This window comes from Hemitrygon akajei, chromosome 8, assembly GCF_048418815.1.
Source record: "Hemitrygon akajei chromosome 8, sHemAka1.3, whole genome shotgun sequence".
NCBI lineage: Eukaryota > Metazoa > Chordata > Chondrichthyes > Myliobatiformes > Dasyatidae > Hemitrygon > Hemitrygon akajei.
In genome coordinates, this window is record NC_133131.1 from 178,694,910 (window position 1) to 178,708,696 (window position 13,787).

Consider the following 13,787-nt stretch of genomic DNA (forward strand, 5'->3'; position numbering starts at 1 on the left):
GTGTCACCATTCACAACCTTGAGATTCATTTGCTTGCTGGCATTCATAGCAAATACAAGGAAACCTATTAGAATCAAAGAAAATTTGCACACAAAGATGGACAAGTAGCCAACGTGCAAACGACAACAAATTATGCAAGTACAAAAACGTATAATAATAATAATAATAATAATAATAATAATAATTAAAAACACGAGTGCAACATCCTTGATAATGAGTCTATATGTGGTGGACTATGTTCAGTCTTGATATGAGTGAAGGGTAATAACTGTTCCTGAACCTGGTGGTGTGAGTCCTGAGGCTCCCGTACCTCCTTCCTGGTGGCAGCAGCGAGAAGAGAGCCTGCCCTGGGTGGTGAGGGTCCCTGATGATGGGTGCTGTTTTCCTGCGACAGCGCTCTTTGTAGATGTGTTCAATGGAGGCAGGAGAATAGTGTTGAGAGAAAGAGAGAAGTGTCAGGGAGGTGGATCACCTCTGGTGTGAAGACCTATCGTATCTTCTGATGTAGGTCCTCTGCCTTTGTTCAGCTCTGCCCTATGGCTCTAAATACGATGTTTGCATATGACAGCGGCCACACCCAGGACAACAGGCCGGCCAAATCAGGCGAGTAAAGCCGTTAGGTTTTATTTTGAAGCCTCCGTGGCTTTGGGCCTGTCTACCCAAAACACGTGAAGACTGGATTCGGTGGACTGCGCGAAGGATAAAAGGGCAGGACGGCGTTTCCTAGCATGCGTTGTGGAGCGCGAAGAGCACAGCAGGGTACGTACATCGTCCTGGTCATGCACTGCATGCTGACCTCTCTCCAGTCGTCTTGCCACCGGATTCAGATACACCAGGACGAAAGAGTCTGGCTCGCACAACTCCCTCACATTTTAATCAAACTCACGCGTCACGACATTCAATAAAGGATGGCAGTGGCCTTCGTCGCTCGCGATAAGACACCATGGAATGGTGGAGCAGCTTTAATTTTCCTCCTCTGTCACAGAGTTTTATAACAGATTCAGATTGAAATAAATAAAGCATTTTAGCAAACCTGCTGATAAATTATTAACATTAATCTTTTGAAAACACAATTGAAAAAATAATTTCTAAATAGCTTTGTTATTGTGGATGTGAGTGTGGGTAAAGAGCTGTGTGGTGGGGGGGCGTGGGTGGGGGTGAGTATTTATACGTGTACAGTACAGTACATCAGCCATGTGATCTCCTGGACCAGTTTTCAATAGCCTGGATGGGTCAGAGAGGAATTTTCCAGATTTTTTCTCCTCAATTGGCAACTCGTTTTTTTTTCCCCGGGTGATCACATGGGTTTGGGCGGGATGAATAATAAAATAAAATGGGCGGCATGGTGCCCTGTTGGTTGGCACTGTTGCCTTGTGGGATTCGGTGAAAACTAGAGTTAAGATTGGATCAGCCATGATCTTGTTGAATGGCGGAGCAGGCTTGAGGGGCCGATTGGCCTACTCCTGCTCCTATCTCTTATGTTCTTATGTTAAGTACAGGTGTGTGTATAGTATACATGGGTCCCGTCCTCTCCCAGGAGTAATTTAACCATGACCTACCGATGGGAATTCTTGTTGCCAGGGACTAACATTGCACAGGATGGCAGAGCCATGCAGTCCAGCAATGAACGGTCAGCTCATCGAGCCATCGACGGTGAGACCGGGAACAAAGACTCCTGCGCTGTGACCAAAGTCGAGCGGAACCCTTGGTGGAGCCTCGATTTGCAGCAGAAACATCAAGTCTGGTCCGTCCGAATCACCAATACAGAGGGGGACCCCAAAGAGGGAATAGAGGGCGCCGAAATCCACATCAGCGATTCCTTCCTCAACTTTGGCAACGAAAACCTAAGGTGAGTGGATGGTGAGGGAGGCCCTGCAGAGACGTATCTGTGATTTGCTGGGGGGAGAGGGGAGAGACTGGAGTGTGCTCACATTTTTACATCTTCTTGCTGGGGGGAGAGGGGAGAGACTGGAGTGTGCTCACATTTTTGCATCTTCTTGCTGGGGGGAGAGGGGAGAGACTGGAGTGTGCTCACGTTTTTGCATCTTCTTGCTGGGGGGAGAGGGGAGAGACTGGAGTGTGCTCACATTTTTGCATCTTCTTGCTGGGGGGAGAGGGGAGAGACTGGAGTGTGCTCACGTTTTTGCATCTTCTTGCTGGGGGGAGAGGGGAGAGACTGGAGTGTGCTCACATTTTTGCATCTTCTTGCTGGGGGGAGAGGGGAGAGACTGGAGTGTGCTCACGTTTTTGCATCTTCTTGCTGGGGGGAGAGGGGAGAGACTGGAGTGTGCTCACGTTTTTGCATCTTCTTGCTGGGGGGAGAGGGGAGAGACTGGAGTGTGCTCACATTTTTGCATCTTCTTGCTGGGGGGAGAGGGGAGAGACTGGAGTGTGCTCACATTTTTGCATCTTCTTGCTGGGGGGAGAGGGGAGAGACCGGAGTGTGCTCACGTTTTTGCATCTTCTTGCTGGGGGGAGAGGGGAGAGACCGGAGTGTGCTCACGTTTTTGCATCTTCCTGCTGGGGGGGAGAGGGGAGAGACCGGAGTGTGCTCACGTTTTTGCATCTTCTTGCTGGGGGGAGAGGGGAGAGACCGGAGTGTGCTCACGTTTTTGCATCTTCCTGCTGGGGGGAGAGGGGAGAGACCGGAGTGTGCTCACGTTTTTGCATCTTCCTGCTGGGGGGAGAGGGGAGAGACTGGAGTGTGCTCACGTTTTTGCATCTTCTTGCTGGGGGGAGAGGGGAGAGACTGGAGTGTGCTCACGTTTTTGCATCTTCCTGCTGGGGGGAGAGGGGAGAGACTGGAGTGAGGGTGTTGGGGCAGAAAATCAAGTTTCTTGGCAGAAGGTTTCTCGACCATTGAAAGGTACAGCAGATTCTGCAGATGGTATCACAGAAACATAGAAAACCTACAACACAATACAGGCCATTCTGCCGACAAAGTTTTTCCGGATATGTCCTTACCTGAGAACTACCTGAACTAACCCATAGCACTCTATTTTTCTAAACTTCATGTATCATATAACCATATAAACATTTCAGCACAGAAACAGGCCATCAGGGCCCTTCTAGTCCATGCCGAACGCTTACTCTCACCTAATCCCACTGACCCGCACTCAGCCCATAACCCTCCATTCCTTGCCTGTCCATATACCTATACAATTTTGCTTTAAATGACAATACCGAACCTACCTCTACCACTTCTACTGGATGCTACCACTCTCTGAGTAAAGAAATTCCCCCTCGTGTTACCCTTAAACGTTTGCCCCCTAACTCTCAACTCGTACTCTTGTTTGAATCTCCCCTACTCTCAATGGAAAAAGCCTATCCACATCAACTCTATCTATCCCCCTCATAATTTTAAATACATCTATCAAGTCCCTCCCCCCAACCTTCTATACTCCAAAGAATAAAGACCTAACTTGTTCAATCTTTCCCAATAACTTAGGTACTGAAACCCAGGTAACATTTTAGTGAATCTTTTCTGTACTCTCTCTATCTTGTTGCCATCTTTTCTATAATTTGGTGACCAGAACTGTACACAATACTCCAAATTCAGCCTTACCAATGCCTTGTACAATTTTAACATTACATCCCAACTCCTATACTCAATGCTCTGATTTATGAAGGCCAACATACCAAAAGCTTTCTTCATCACCCTATCCACATGAGATTCCACCTTCAGGGAACTATGCACCATTATTCTTCGATCACTCTGTTCTACTGCATTCCTCAATGCCCTACCATTTACCATGTATGTCCTATTTGGATTATTCCTATCAAAATGTAGCACCTCACACTTATCAGCATTAAACTCCACCTGCCATCACTCGGTCCGCTCTTCTAACTGGCCTAAATCTCTCTGCAAACTTTGAAAACCTACTTCATTATCCACAACGCCACCTACCTTAATATCATCTGCATACTTACCAATCCAATTTACCACCACATCATCCAGATCATTAAAGTATATGACAAACAACATTGGACCCAGTACAGATCCCTGAGGTACACCACTAGTCACCAGCCTCCAACCTGACAAACAGTTATCCACCACTACTCTCTGGCATCTCTCATTCAGCCACTGCTGAATCCATTTTACTACTTCAATATTAATACCTAACGATTGAACCGTCCTAACTAACCTTCCATGTGGAACCTTGTCAAAGGCCTTACTGAAGTCCATATAGACAACATCCACTACTTTACCCTTGTCAACTTTCCTCATAACCCTCACTATCCTTTTGCTATTAATATAACTTTAGAAACCCTTCAGATTTATTTTCACCTTACTTGCCAATACAACCTCGTATCTTTTAGCTTTTCTAATTTCTTTCTTAAGATTCTTCTTACATTCTTTATATTCCTCGAGCACCTCATTTACTCCATACTGCCTATATTTATTATAGATCTTCCTCTTTTTCTGAGCCAAGTTTCCAATATCCCTTCAAAACCATGGCTCTTTCAAACTTTTAACCTCTCCTTTCAATCTAACAGGAACATAAAGATTCTGTACCCTCAATATTTCACATTTAAATGACCTCCATTTCTCTATTACACGCTTCCCATAAAACAAATTGTCCCAATTCACTCCTTCTAAATCTTTTCACATCTCCTTAAAGTTAGCCTTTCTCCAGTCAAAAATCTCAACCCTGGGTCCAGTCCTATCCTTCTCCATAATTATATTGAAACTAATGGCATTGTGATCACTGGACCCAAAGTGCTCCCCAACACATACCTCCGTCACCTGACCTATCTCATTCCCTAACAGGAGATCCAACAGTGCCCCTTCTCTAGTTGGTACCTCTATGTACTGTTGCAAAAAAAGTATCCTGCACACATTTTACAAACTCCAAACCATCCAGCCCTTTTACAGAATGGGCTTCCCAGTCTATGTGTGGAAAATTAAAATCTCCCACAATCACAACCCTGTGCTTACTACAAATATCTGCTATCTCCTTGCAAATTTGCTCCTCCAATTCTCGCTCCCCATTAGGTGGTCTATAATACACCCCTATAAGTGTTACTACACGTTTCCCATTCCTCAATTCCACCCAAATAGACTCCCTAGAAAAGCCCTCTAATCTATCCTGCCAGAACACCGGAGTAATACTTTCTCTGTCAAGCAACACAACACCTCCCCCTATTGTCCCTCTGATTCTATCACACCTGAAGCAATGAAATCCAGAAATATTTAGTTGCCAATCACACCCCTCCTGCAACCATGTTCCACTAATAGTTACAACATCCAGGTATCAATCCACGCTCTAAGCTCATTCACCTTTCTTACAATGCTCCTAGCATTAAAATAAATGCATTTGAGAAATTCTCCACCTCTTCCTCTCTGTTTATCTCTAACAGCACAAAGAACTTTACTGTCTTTTTCTTCCTTCTCCTATACATCTGTTCCTACACTCTGGTTCCCCTCCCCCCTCATATCTAGTTAAATCCACTGGAGCCTCTCTAGTAAACCTACCTGCAAGAATACTTGTCCCCTTCCAGTTCAGATGTAAACTGTCCTGCCAGAACAGGTCGTACGTTCCCTGGAAAACTGCCCAATTATCTATAAATCTGAAGCTCTCCCTCCTGCACCATGTCTTCAGCCACGTGTTGATCTGCACTATCTTACTATTTCTAAACCCAACTGCATGTGGCACTGGTAGCAATCCTGAGATTGCTATCCTAGAGGTCCTGTCCTTTAACTTGGCACCTAGCACCCTAAACTCAACTTTCAGGACCTCTTCACTCTTCCTACCCACGTCATTGGTCCCTGCATGGACCACGACATCTGGCTGCTCACTCTCCCTCTTGAGAATACTGAGAACTCAATCCGAGATATCGCGGACCCTGGCACCAGGGAGGCAACAGACCATCCGGGATTCACAATCTCTTCCACAGAACCTCCTATCTGTCCCCCTAACTATTGAATCCCCTATCACTACTGCTCTCCTCTTTTCCCTCCTTCCCTTCTGAGCTGCAGGTCCAGTCTCGGTGCCAGAGACGTAACCACTGCAACTTGTCCCTGGTAGGTCGTCCCCACCAACAGTATCCAAAATGGATAATGGGAACGGCCACAGGGGAGCTCTGCTCTTCCTGTCTATTCCCCTTCCCTCTCCTGACAGTCACCCAACTACCTGTCTCCTGACTCCTAGGGGTGACTATCTCCCTGAAACTCCTGCCTATTTCTGCCTCTGCCTCTCTAATGATCCGAAGTTCATCAAGCTCCAGCTCCCTAACACGGTTTGTCAGGAGCTGCAGCTGGATGCATCTTTCTCAGGTATAGTCATCAGGGACAACAGTGCTCGCCCTGACTTCCCACATACTGCAAACGGAGCACTCAACTGCCCTAACAGCTGCCTCCATTACCTACTCCTAAGCTAATTAGATTAATTAAAGGAGCTTACCCGGCCTTACCTCACTTGGAGTGAATCTCGTCCTCAGCCTCTGCTTGCTTTTAAAATTCTCCCGCTGATCTCAGAGGCCGACTTTCACACGCTTGCGCAGTTGTGCCCTGTTCAAAGCTCGCCTCCGCCCGTTCTCGCCGAAGCCTGATTGAGCCAAACCCGTCCCACTCTGCCTCAGTTCACTCCGACAATGGCTGCTGTATATGGCGGTCTTTCTTTTTCAACCTTTGGCGCACTACGACACGCGCCTGCGCAGTCTAGCCTCTTTGCCCCGATCAGTTAAAAAAAGATTCTCTGAGCTTCTTTTACCTCTTCCCTCTCCGCCTCTTGCTGCAATTTAAAATCCATCTAGGGGTCTCTTAAAAGATTATCATTTCCGCCTCCAACACCACCACCGGCAGCCCATTCCACGCACTTCCCAAACTCTGCGTAAAAATACATACCCCTGACGTCTCCTCTGTACCTACTTCCAAGCACCTTAAAACTATTCCCTCCCGTGCTAGACATTTCAGCCCTGGGAAAAAGCCTGCACACGATCAATACCTCTCATTATCTTGTACACCTCTATCAGGTCACCTCTTATCCTCAGTCGCTCCAAGGAGAAAATGCCGAGTTCACTAAACCACAAAGGGTGGGGGTGTTGTGGATAGTGTGGAGGGCTGTCAGAGGTTACAGCAAGACATTGATAGGATGCAAAACTGGGCTGAGAAGTGGCAGATGCAGTTTAACCCAGATAAGTGGATTTAGTGAAGGAAGTCTGAGATTCAGAATGGGAGTGCTGCGGAGCTATTTTGATTTTTTTCTTCTCATCAGAGTTAAGAAATGCAGGACTGCGTGGGTGTGTAACGTCGGGCAGAGAAGCGCAGAAGATTTAAAAGGAACACAGCCTTATACAGCGGGCAGCTGAGTGAGTCGGGAGCAGAGTGAAGGCTTAAGGACTTTAGCTCAATGGGCTTAGGCGGAAACGGGTGAGGCAAGATAGGTTTAATTGTCAATTATTCCCATTATTTGAGAAAAGGGGGAATTATGAGTGTGAGGGCAGCTTGTTGTTCTCGGTGTCTGATGTGGGAGGTCCTGGAGTCTCCGAGCCTCCCGGACGTCCACGTCTGCGCCAGGTGCATCGAGCTGCAGCTCCTGAGGGACCGTGTTAGGGAACTGGAGCTGCAGCTCGATGACCTTCGTCTGGTCAGGGAGAGTGAGGAGTTGATAGAGAGGAGTTACAGGCAGGTGGTCACACCGGGGCAACGGGAGGCAGACAGGTGGGTCACAGTCAGGAGAGGGAAGGGGAAGAGTCAGGTACCAGAGAGTACCCCTGTGGCTGTACCCCTTGACAATAAGTACTCCTGTTTGAGTACTGCTGGGGGGGGGGGGGGGACAGCCTACCTGGGGGAAGCGACAGTGGCCGTGTCTCTGGCACAGAGTACGGCCCTGTAGCTCAGAAGGGTAGGGAAAGGAAGAGGAAGGCAGTAGTTAGTAGTATTGGGGACTCGATAGTTAGGGGTCAGATAGGCGATTCTGTGGATGCAGTCAGGAGACCCGGATGGTAGTTTGCCCCCCTGCTGCCAGGGTCTGGGATGTTTCTGATCACATCCAAGATATCTTGAAGTGGGAGGGTGAGGTTCCCGAGGTCGTGGTACATATACGTACCAATGACATAGGTAGGAAAAGAGAAGACGTCCTGAAAGGAGATAATAGGGAGTTAGGAAGGCAGTTCAGAAGAAGGACCACAAAGGTAGTAATCTCGGGATTACTGCCTGTGCCACGCGACAGTGAGAGTAGGAATGGAATGAGGTGGAGAATAAATGTGTGGCTGAGGGATTGGAGCAGGGGGCAGGGATTCAAGTTTCTGGATCATTAGGACCTCTTTTGGGGCAGGTGTGACCTGTACAAAAAAGATGGGTTGCACTTGAATCCTAGGGGGACCAATATCCTGGCAGGAAGATTTGCTAAGGTTACTGGGGAGACTTCAAACGAGAATGGTTGGGGATTGGGAATCAATTTGAAGAGACTAGGAGAGAGGAGGTTAGATCACAAATAGATAGAGATAGGCAGGTGATAGAAAAGGGAAGCGCTCAGACCAAAGATGTAGGGGAGAAGGAAGAAAAAGACAGTAAAGTTATTTGCACCGTCAGGGATAAACAGAGTAAGAGGTGGAGAATTTCTTAAACGTATTTAAAGGTGGATGAGTTTAGAGCATGGATTGATACCTGGAAATATGATGTTGTAGCTATTAGCGAAACATGGTTGCAGGAGGGGTGTGATTGACAACTAAGTATTCCTGGATTTCATTGTTTCAGGTGTGATAGACTCAGAGGGGCAAGAGGGGGAGGTGTATTGCTTATCAGACAAATTATTACAGCAGTGCTTTGGCAGGATAGATCAGAGGGCTCGACTATGGAGGCTATTTGGGTGGAATTGAGGAATGGGAAAGGTGTAGTAACACTTATAGGGGTGTATTATAGACCACTTAATGGGGAGCGAGAATTGGAGGAGCAAATTTGTAAGGAGATAGCAGTTATTTGTAGTTAGCACAGAGTTGTGATTGTGGGAGATTTTAATTTTCCACACATAGACTGGGAAGCCCATTCTGTAAAAGGGCTGTATGGTTTGGAGTTTGTAAAATGTGTACGGGGTAGTTTTTTTGCAGCAATACATAAAGGTACCAACTAGAGAAGGGGCACTGTTGGATCTCCTGTTAGGGTATGAGATAGGTCAGGTGACGGAGGTATGTGTTGGGGAGCACTTTGGGTCCAGTGATCACAATGCCATTAGTTTCAATATAATTATGGAGAAGGGTAGGACTGGACCCAGGGTTGAGATTTTTGATTGGAAAAGGGCTAACTTTGAGGAGATGTGAAAGGATTTAGAAGGAGTGGATTGGGACAATTTGTTTTATGGGAAGGATGTGATACGGAAATGGAGGTCATTTAAATGTGAAATTTTGAGGGTACAGAATCTTTATGTTCCTGTTAGGTTGAAAGGAAAGGTTCAAAGTTTGAGAGAACCATGGTTTTCAAGGGATATTGGAAACTTGGTTCAGAAAAAGAGAGGTATCTACAATAAATCAGTGCTGGGTCCATTGTTATTTGTCATCTATATCAATGATCTGGATGATAATGTGGCAAATTGGATCAGCAAATTCGCTGATGATACAAAGACTGGAGGTGTAGTGGACAGTGAGGAAGGTTTTCAAAGCTTGCAGAGGGATTTGGACCAGTTGGAGAAATGGGCTGAAAAATGGCAGACGGAGTTTAATGTGGACAAGTGTGAGGTATTGCACTTCGGAAGGTCAAACCAGGGTAGAACATACAAGGTAGAACACTGAGGAGTGCAGTAGAACAGAGGGATCTGGCAGTACAGATACATAATTTCCTAAAAGTGGCATCACAGGTGGATAGGGTGGTAAAGAGAGCTTTTGGTACATTGGCCTTTATAAATCAAAGTATTGAGTATAAGAGTTGGGATGTAGGAGTGAGGTTGTATAAGACATTGGTGAGACCGAATTTGAAGTATTGTGTGCAGTTTTGGTCACCTAATTACGGGAAGGATATTAATAAGGTTGAAAGAGTGCAGAGAAGGTTTACAAAGATGTTGCTGGGACTTGAGAAACTGAGTTACAGAGAGAGGTTGAATAGGTTAGGACTTTATTCCCCGAAGCGTAGAAGAATGAGATTTGATAGAGGTGTATAAAATTATGATGGGTATAGATAGAGTGAATGCAAGCAGGCTTTATCCACTGAGGCTAGGGGAGGAAAAAACCAGAGGACAAGGGGGAGGGGGAAAAGTTTAAAGGGAATATTGGGGGGGGGGGGGGCTTCTTCACGCAGAGAGTGGTGGGAGTATGGAATGAGATGCCAGATGAAGTGCTGAATGTGGGCTCACTTTCGATATTTAAGAAAAACTTTGACAGGTATATGGATGGGAGGGGTTTGGAGGGATATGGACTGGGTGCAGGTCAGTGGGACTAGGCAGAAAATGGTTCGGCACAGCCAAGAAGGGCAAAAAGGCCTGTTTCTGTGCTTTAATATTCTATGGTTCTATGGTTCTAAATATAGGTAGCATGAAGTAAATGAGGTGTTCGAGGAATATAAAGAATGTGAAAAGAATCTTAAGAAAGAAATTAGAAAAGCTAAAAGAAGATGAGGTTGCTTTGGCAAGTAAGGTGAAAATAAATCCAAAGGGTTTCTATAGTTATATTAATAGCAAAAGGATAGTGAGGGATAAAATTGGTCCCTTGGAGAATCAGAGTGGACAGCTATGTGTGGAGCCAAAAGAGATGGGGTAGATTTTGAACAATTTCTTCTCTTCGGTATTCACTAAGGAGAAGGATATTGAAATGTGTAAGGTAAGGGAAACAAGTAGGGTAGTTATGGAAACTATGATGATTAAGGAAGAGGAAGTACTGGAGCTTTTAGAGAATATAAAAGTGAATAAAGTCTCCGAGTCCTGATAGGATATTCCCAAGGACCTTGAGGGAAGTTAGTGTAGAAATAGCAGGGGCCCTGACAGAAATATTTCAAATGTCATTAGAAACGGGGATGGTGCCAGAGGATTGGCATATTGGTCATGTGGTTCCATTGTTTAAAAGGGGTTCTAAGAGTAAACCTAGCAATTATCGGCTTTTAAGTTTGACGTCAGTGGTGGGTAAATCAATGGAAAGTATTCTTAGAGATGGTATATATAATTATCTGGATAAACAGGGTCTGATTAGGAACAGTCAACATGGATTTGTGCGTGGAAGGTCATGTTTGACAAACCTTACTGAATTTTTTGAAGAGGTTACTAGAAAAGTTGATGAGGGTAAATTAGTGGATGTTGTCTATATGGACTTCAGTAAGGCCTTTGACACGGTTCAGCGCGGAAGGTTGGTTAGGAAGGTTCAATCGTTGGGTATTAATATTGAAGTAGTAAAATGGATTCAACTGTGGCTGGATGGGAGATGCCAAAGAGTAGTGGTGGATAACTGTTTGTCAGGTTGGAGGCTGGTGACTAATGGTGCGCCTCCGAGATCTGTACTGGGTCCAATGTTGTTTGTCATATACATTAATGATCTGGATTATGAGGTGGTAAATTGGATTAGTAAGTATGCAGATGATACTAAGATAGGTGGCATTGTGGATAATGAAGTAGGTTTTCAAAGCTTGCAGAGAGATTTAGGCCAGTTAGAAGAGTGGGCTGAGCGATGGCAGATGGAGTTTAATGCTGATAAGTATGAGGTGCTACATTTTGGTAGGAATAATCCAAATAGGACATACATGGTAAATGGTAGGGCATTGGAGAATGCAGTAGAACAGAGTGATCTAGGAATAATGATGCATAGTTCCCTGAAGGTGGAATCTCATGTGGATAGGGTGGTGAAGAAAGCTTTTGGTATGCTGGTATTTATAAATCAGAGCATTGAGTAATAGGAGTTGGGATGTAATGTTAAAATTGTACAAGGCATTGGTAAGGCCGAATTTGGAGCATTGTGTACAGTTCTGGTCACCGAATTATAGAAAAGATGGCAACAAATTAGACAGAGTACAGAGGAGATATACTAGAATGTTACCTGGGTTTCAGCACCTAAATTACAGAGAAGGGTTGAACAAGTTAGGTCTTTATTCTTTGGAGCGTAGAAGGTTGAGGGGGGACTTGATAGAGGTATTTAAAATTATGAGGGGGATAGATAGAGTTGACGTGGATAGGCTTTTTCCATTGAGCGTAGGAGAGATTCAAACAAGAGGACATGAGTTGAGAGTCAGGGGGCAAAAGTTTAGGGGTAACACGAAGGGGAACTTCTTTACTCAGACAGTGGTTGCTGTGTGGAACGAGCTTCCAGTTGAAGTGGTAGAGGTTGGTTCGATATTGTCATTTTAAAAAAATTGGATAGGTATATGGACAGGAAAGGAATAGAGGGTTATGGGCTGAGTGCAGGTCGGTGGGACTAGGTGAGAGTAAGCGTTCGGCACGGACTAGAAGGGCTGAGATGGCCTGTTTCCATGCTGAATTGTTATATAGTTATATGAGTGTGAGTTGGTTCAATTTGGTAGGTCAAATATGATAGCAGAATATAGCATTAATGGCAAGACTCTTAGCAGTGTGGAGGATCAGAGGAATCTTGGGGTCCGAATCCTTATGATTCTCAAAGCTACTACACAGGTCATCTCTGTGGTTAAGAAGGCATATGTTGCATTGGCCTTCATCAACCGTGTGATTGAGTTTACGAGCCCAGAGGTAATGTTGCAGCTATATAAGGACCCTGGTCAGACCCCACTTGGGGTACTGTGCTCAGTTCTGGTCACCTCACTACAGGAAAGATGTGGAAACCATAGAAATAGGGTGCAGAGGAGATTTACAAGGATTTTGCCTGGATTGGGGAGCATTGAGTGAACTGGGCCTTTTCTCCTTGGAGCGACGGAGGATGAGAGGTGACCTGATAGAGATGTATAAGATGATGAGACTCATTGGTCATGTGGATAGTCAGAGGCTTTTTCCCAGGGCTGAAATGGCTAACACAAGAGGGCACAGTTTTATGGTGCTGGGGAGTAAGTACAGAGGGGATGTCAGTGTTAAGTTTTTTTTTTAAAGCAGAGAGCGGTGAGTGCATGGAATGGGCTGCCAGTGAATGTGGTGGAGGCGGATATGACAGGGTCTTTTAAGAGATTTTTGGATAGGTACATTGAACTTTGAAAATAGAAGGCTATGGTAACCCCAGGTAATATCTAAATTAAGGACATGTTGAGCGCAGCATTGTGGGCCAAAGGGCCTGTATTGTGCTGCCAGTTTTCTATGTCTCTATGAAAGTTCAGCTGGAGGAACTTACACAGACGAGCTGTATCTGAGGGAGGGAAATAAAGTGTCAATGTTCTGGATTGAAACCCTGCAGCCATACTGAAATTGCAGACTGAAGATGTCAGTACTGTACAGGGTTTCGACCTGAAAGGTTGTAGCGCTGCTGGACAGGGTTCGTGGCTACTCTCCTTACCCAGACTCACAAACCTTTCCTTGCAGGTGCGCCACCATACAGTCAATCCGCCTCGGAGGAGTGGAGACCTTCGACTGTGGTGGCAAGCAAGGTCGGTACATCAACATCGTGCGTCCCGGGGACAAGCGGCACCTGACTCTGTGTGAGGTGGAGGTATTCGCCCAGCCGCTGTTTATTATCCAGCCATGTTAAAGCTGTTTGCCAGCCCAGTGCAGCTCCAAGCGGGCGCCATCTGAGCCCGAGCTTGTGCCAGTCCAGAAACGAACGTCAAGCATTCACTGACCTACTCAGCCATTGTGGGAGCTGTTACCTTGTGCACCACCTTACCAAATATCTTCTGAAATCTAAAGTGATTCGTCTCCCCTCTGACTTCTCGAAGAACTATCAAATTTGTCAAGTGTAACTTACCAAGTGCTTAA

The 13,787-nt window shown here is 45.6% G+C and overlaps 1 protein-coding gene across 1 annotated transcript; it reads left to right on the forward strand.

Annotated features, from left to right (window-relative positions):
• The first annotated feature begins 1,550 nt into the window (after positions 1-1,550).
• LOC140732551 (pentraxin fusion protein-like) lies at positions 1,551-13,560 on the forward strand. Its single transcript, XM_073055320.1, has 2 exons — positions 1,551-1,849; positions 13,395-13,560. Exons 1-2 carry the CDS (start codon positions 1,551-1,553, stop codon positions 13,558-13,560), a joined length of 465 nt encoding a protein of 154 aa, XP_072911421.1.
• Positions 13,561-13,787: the final 227 nt, after the last annotated feature.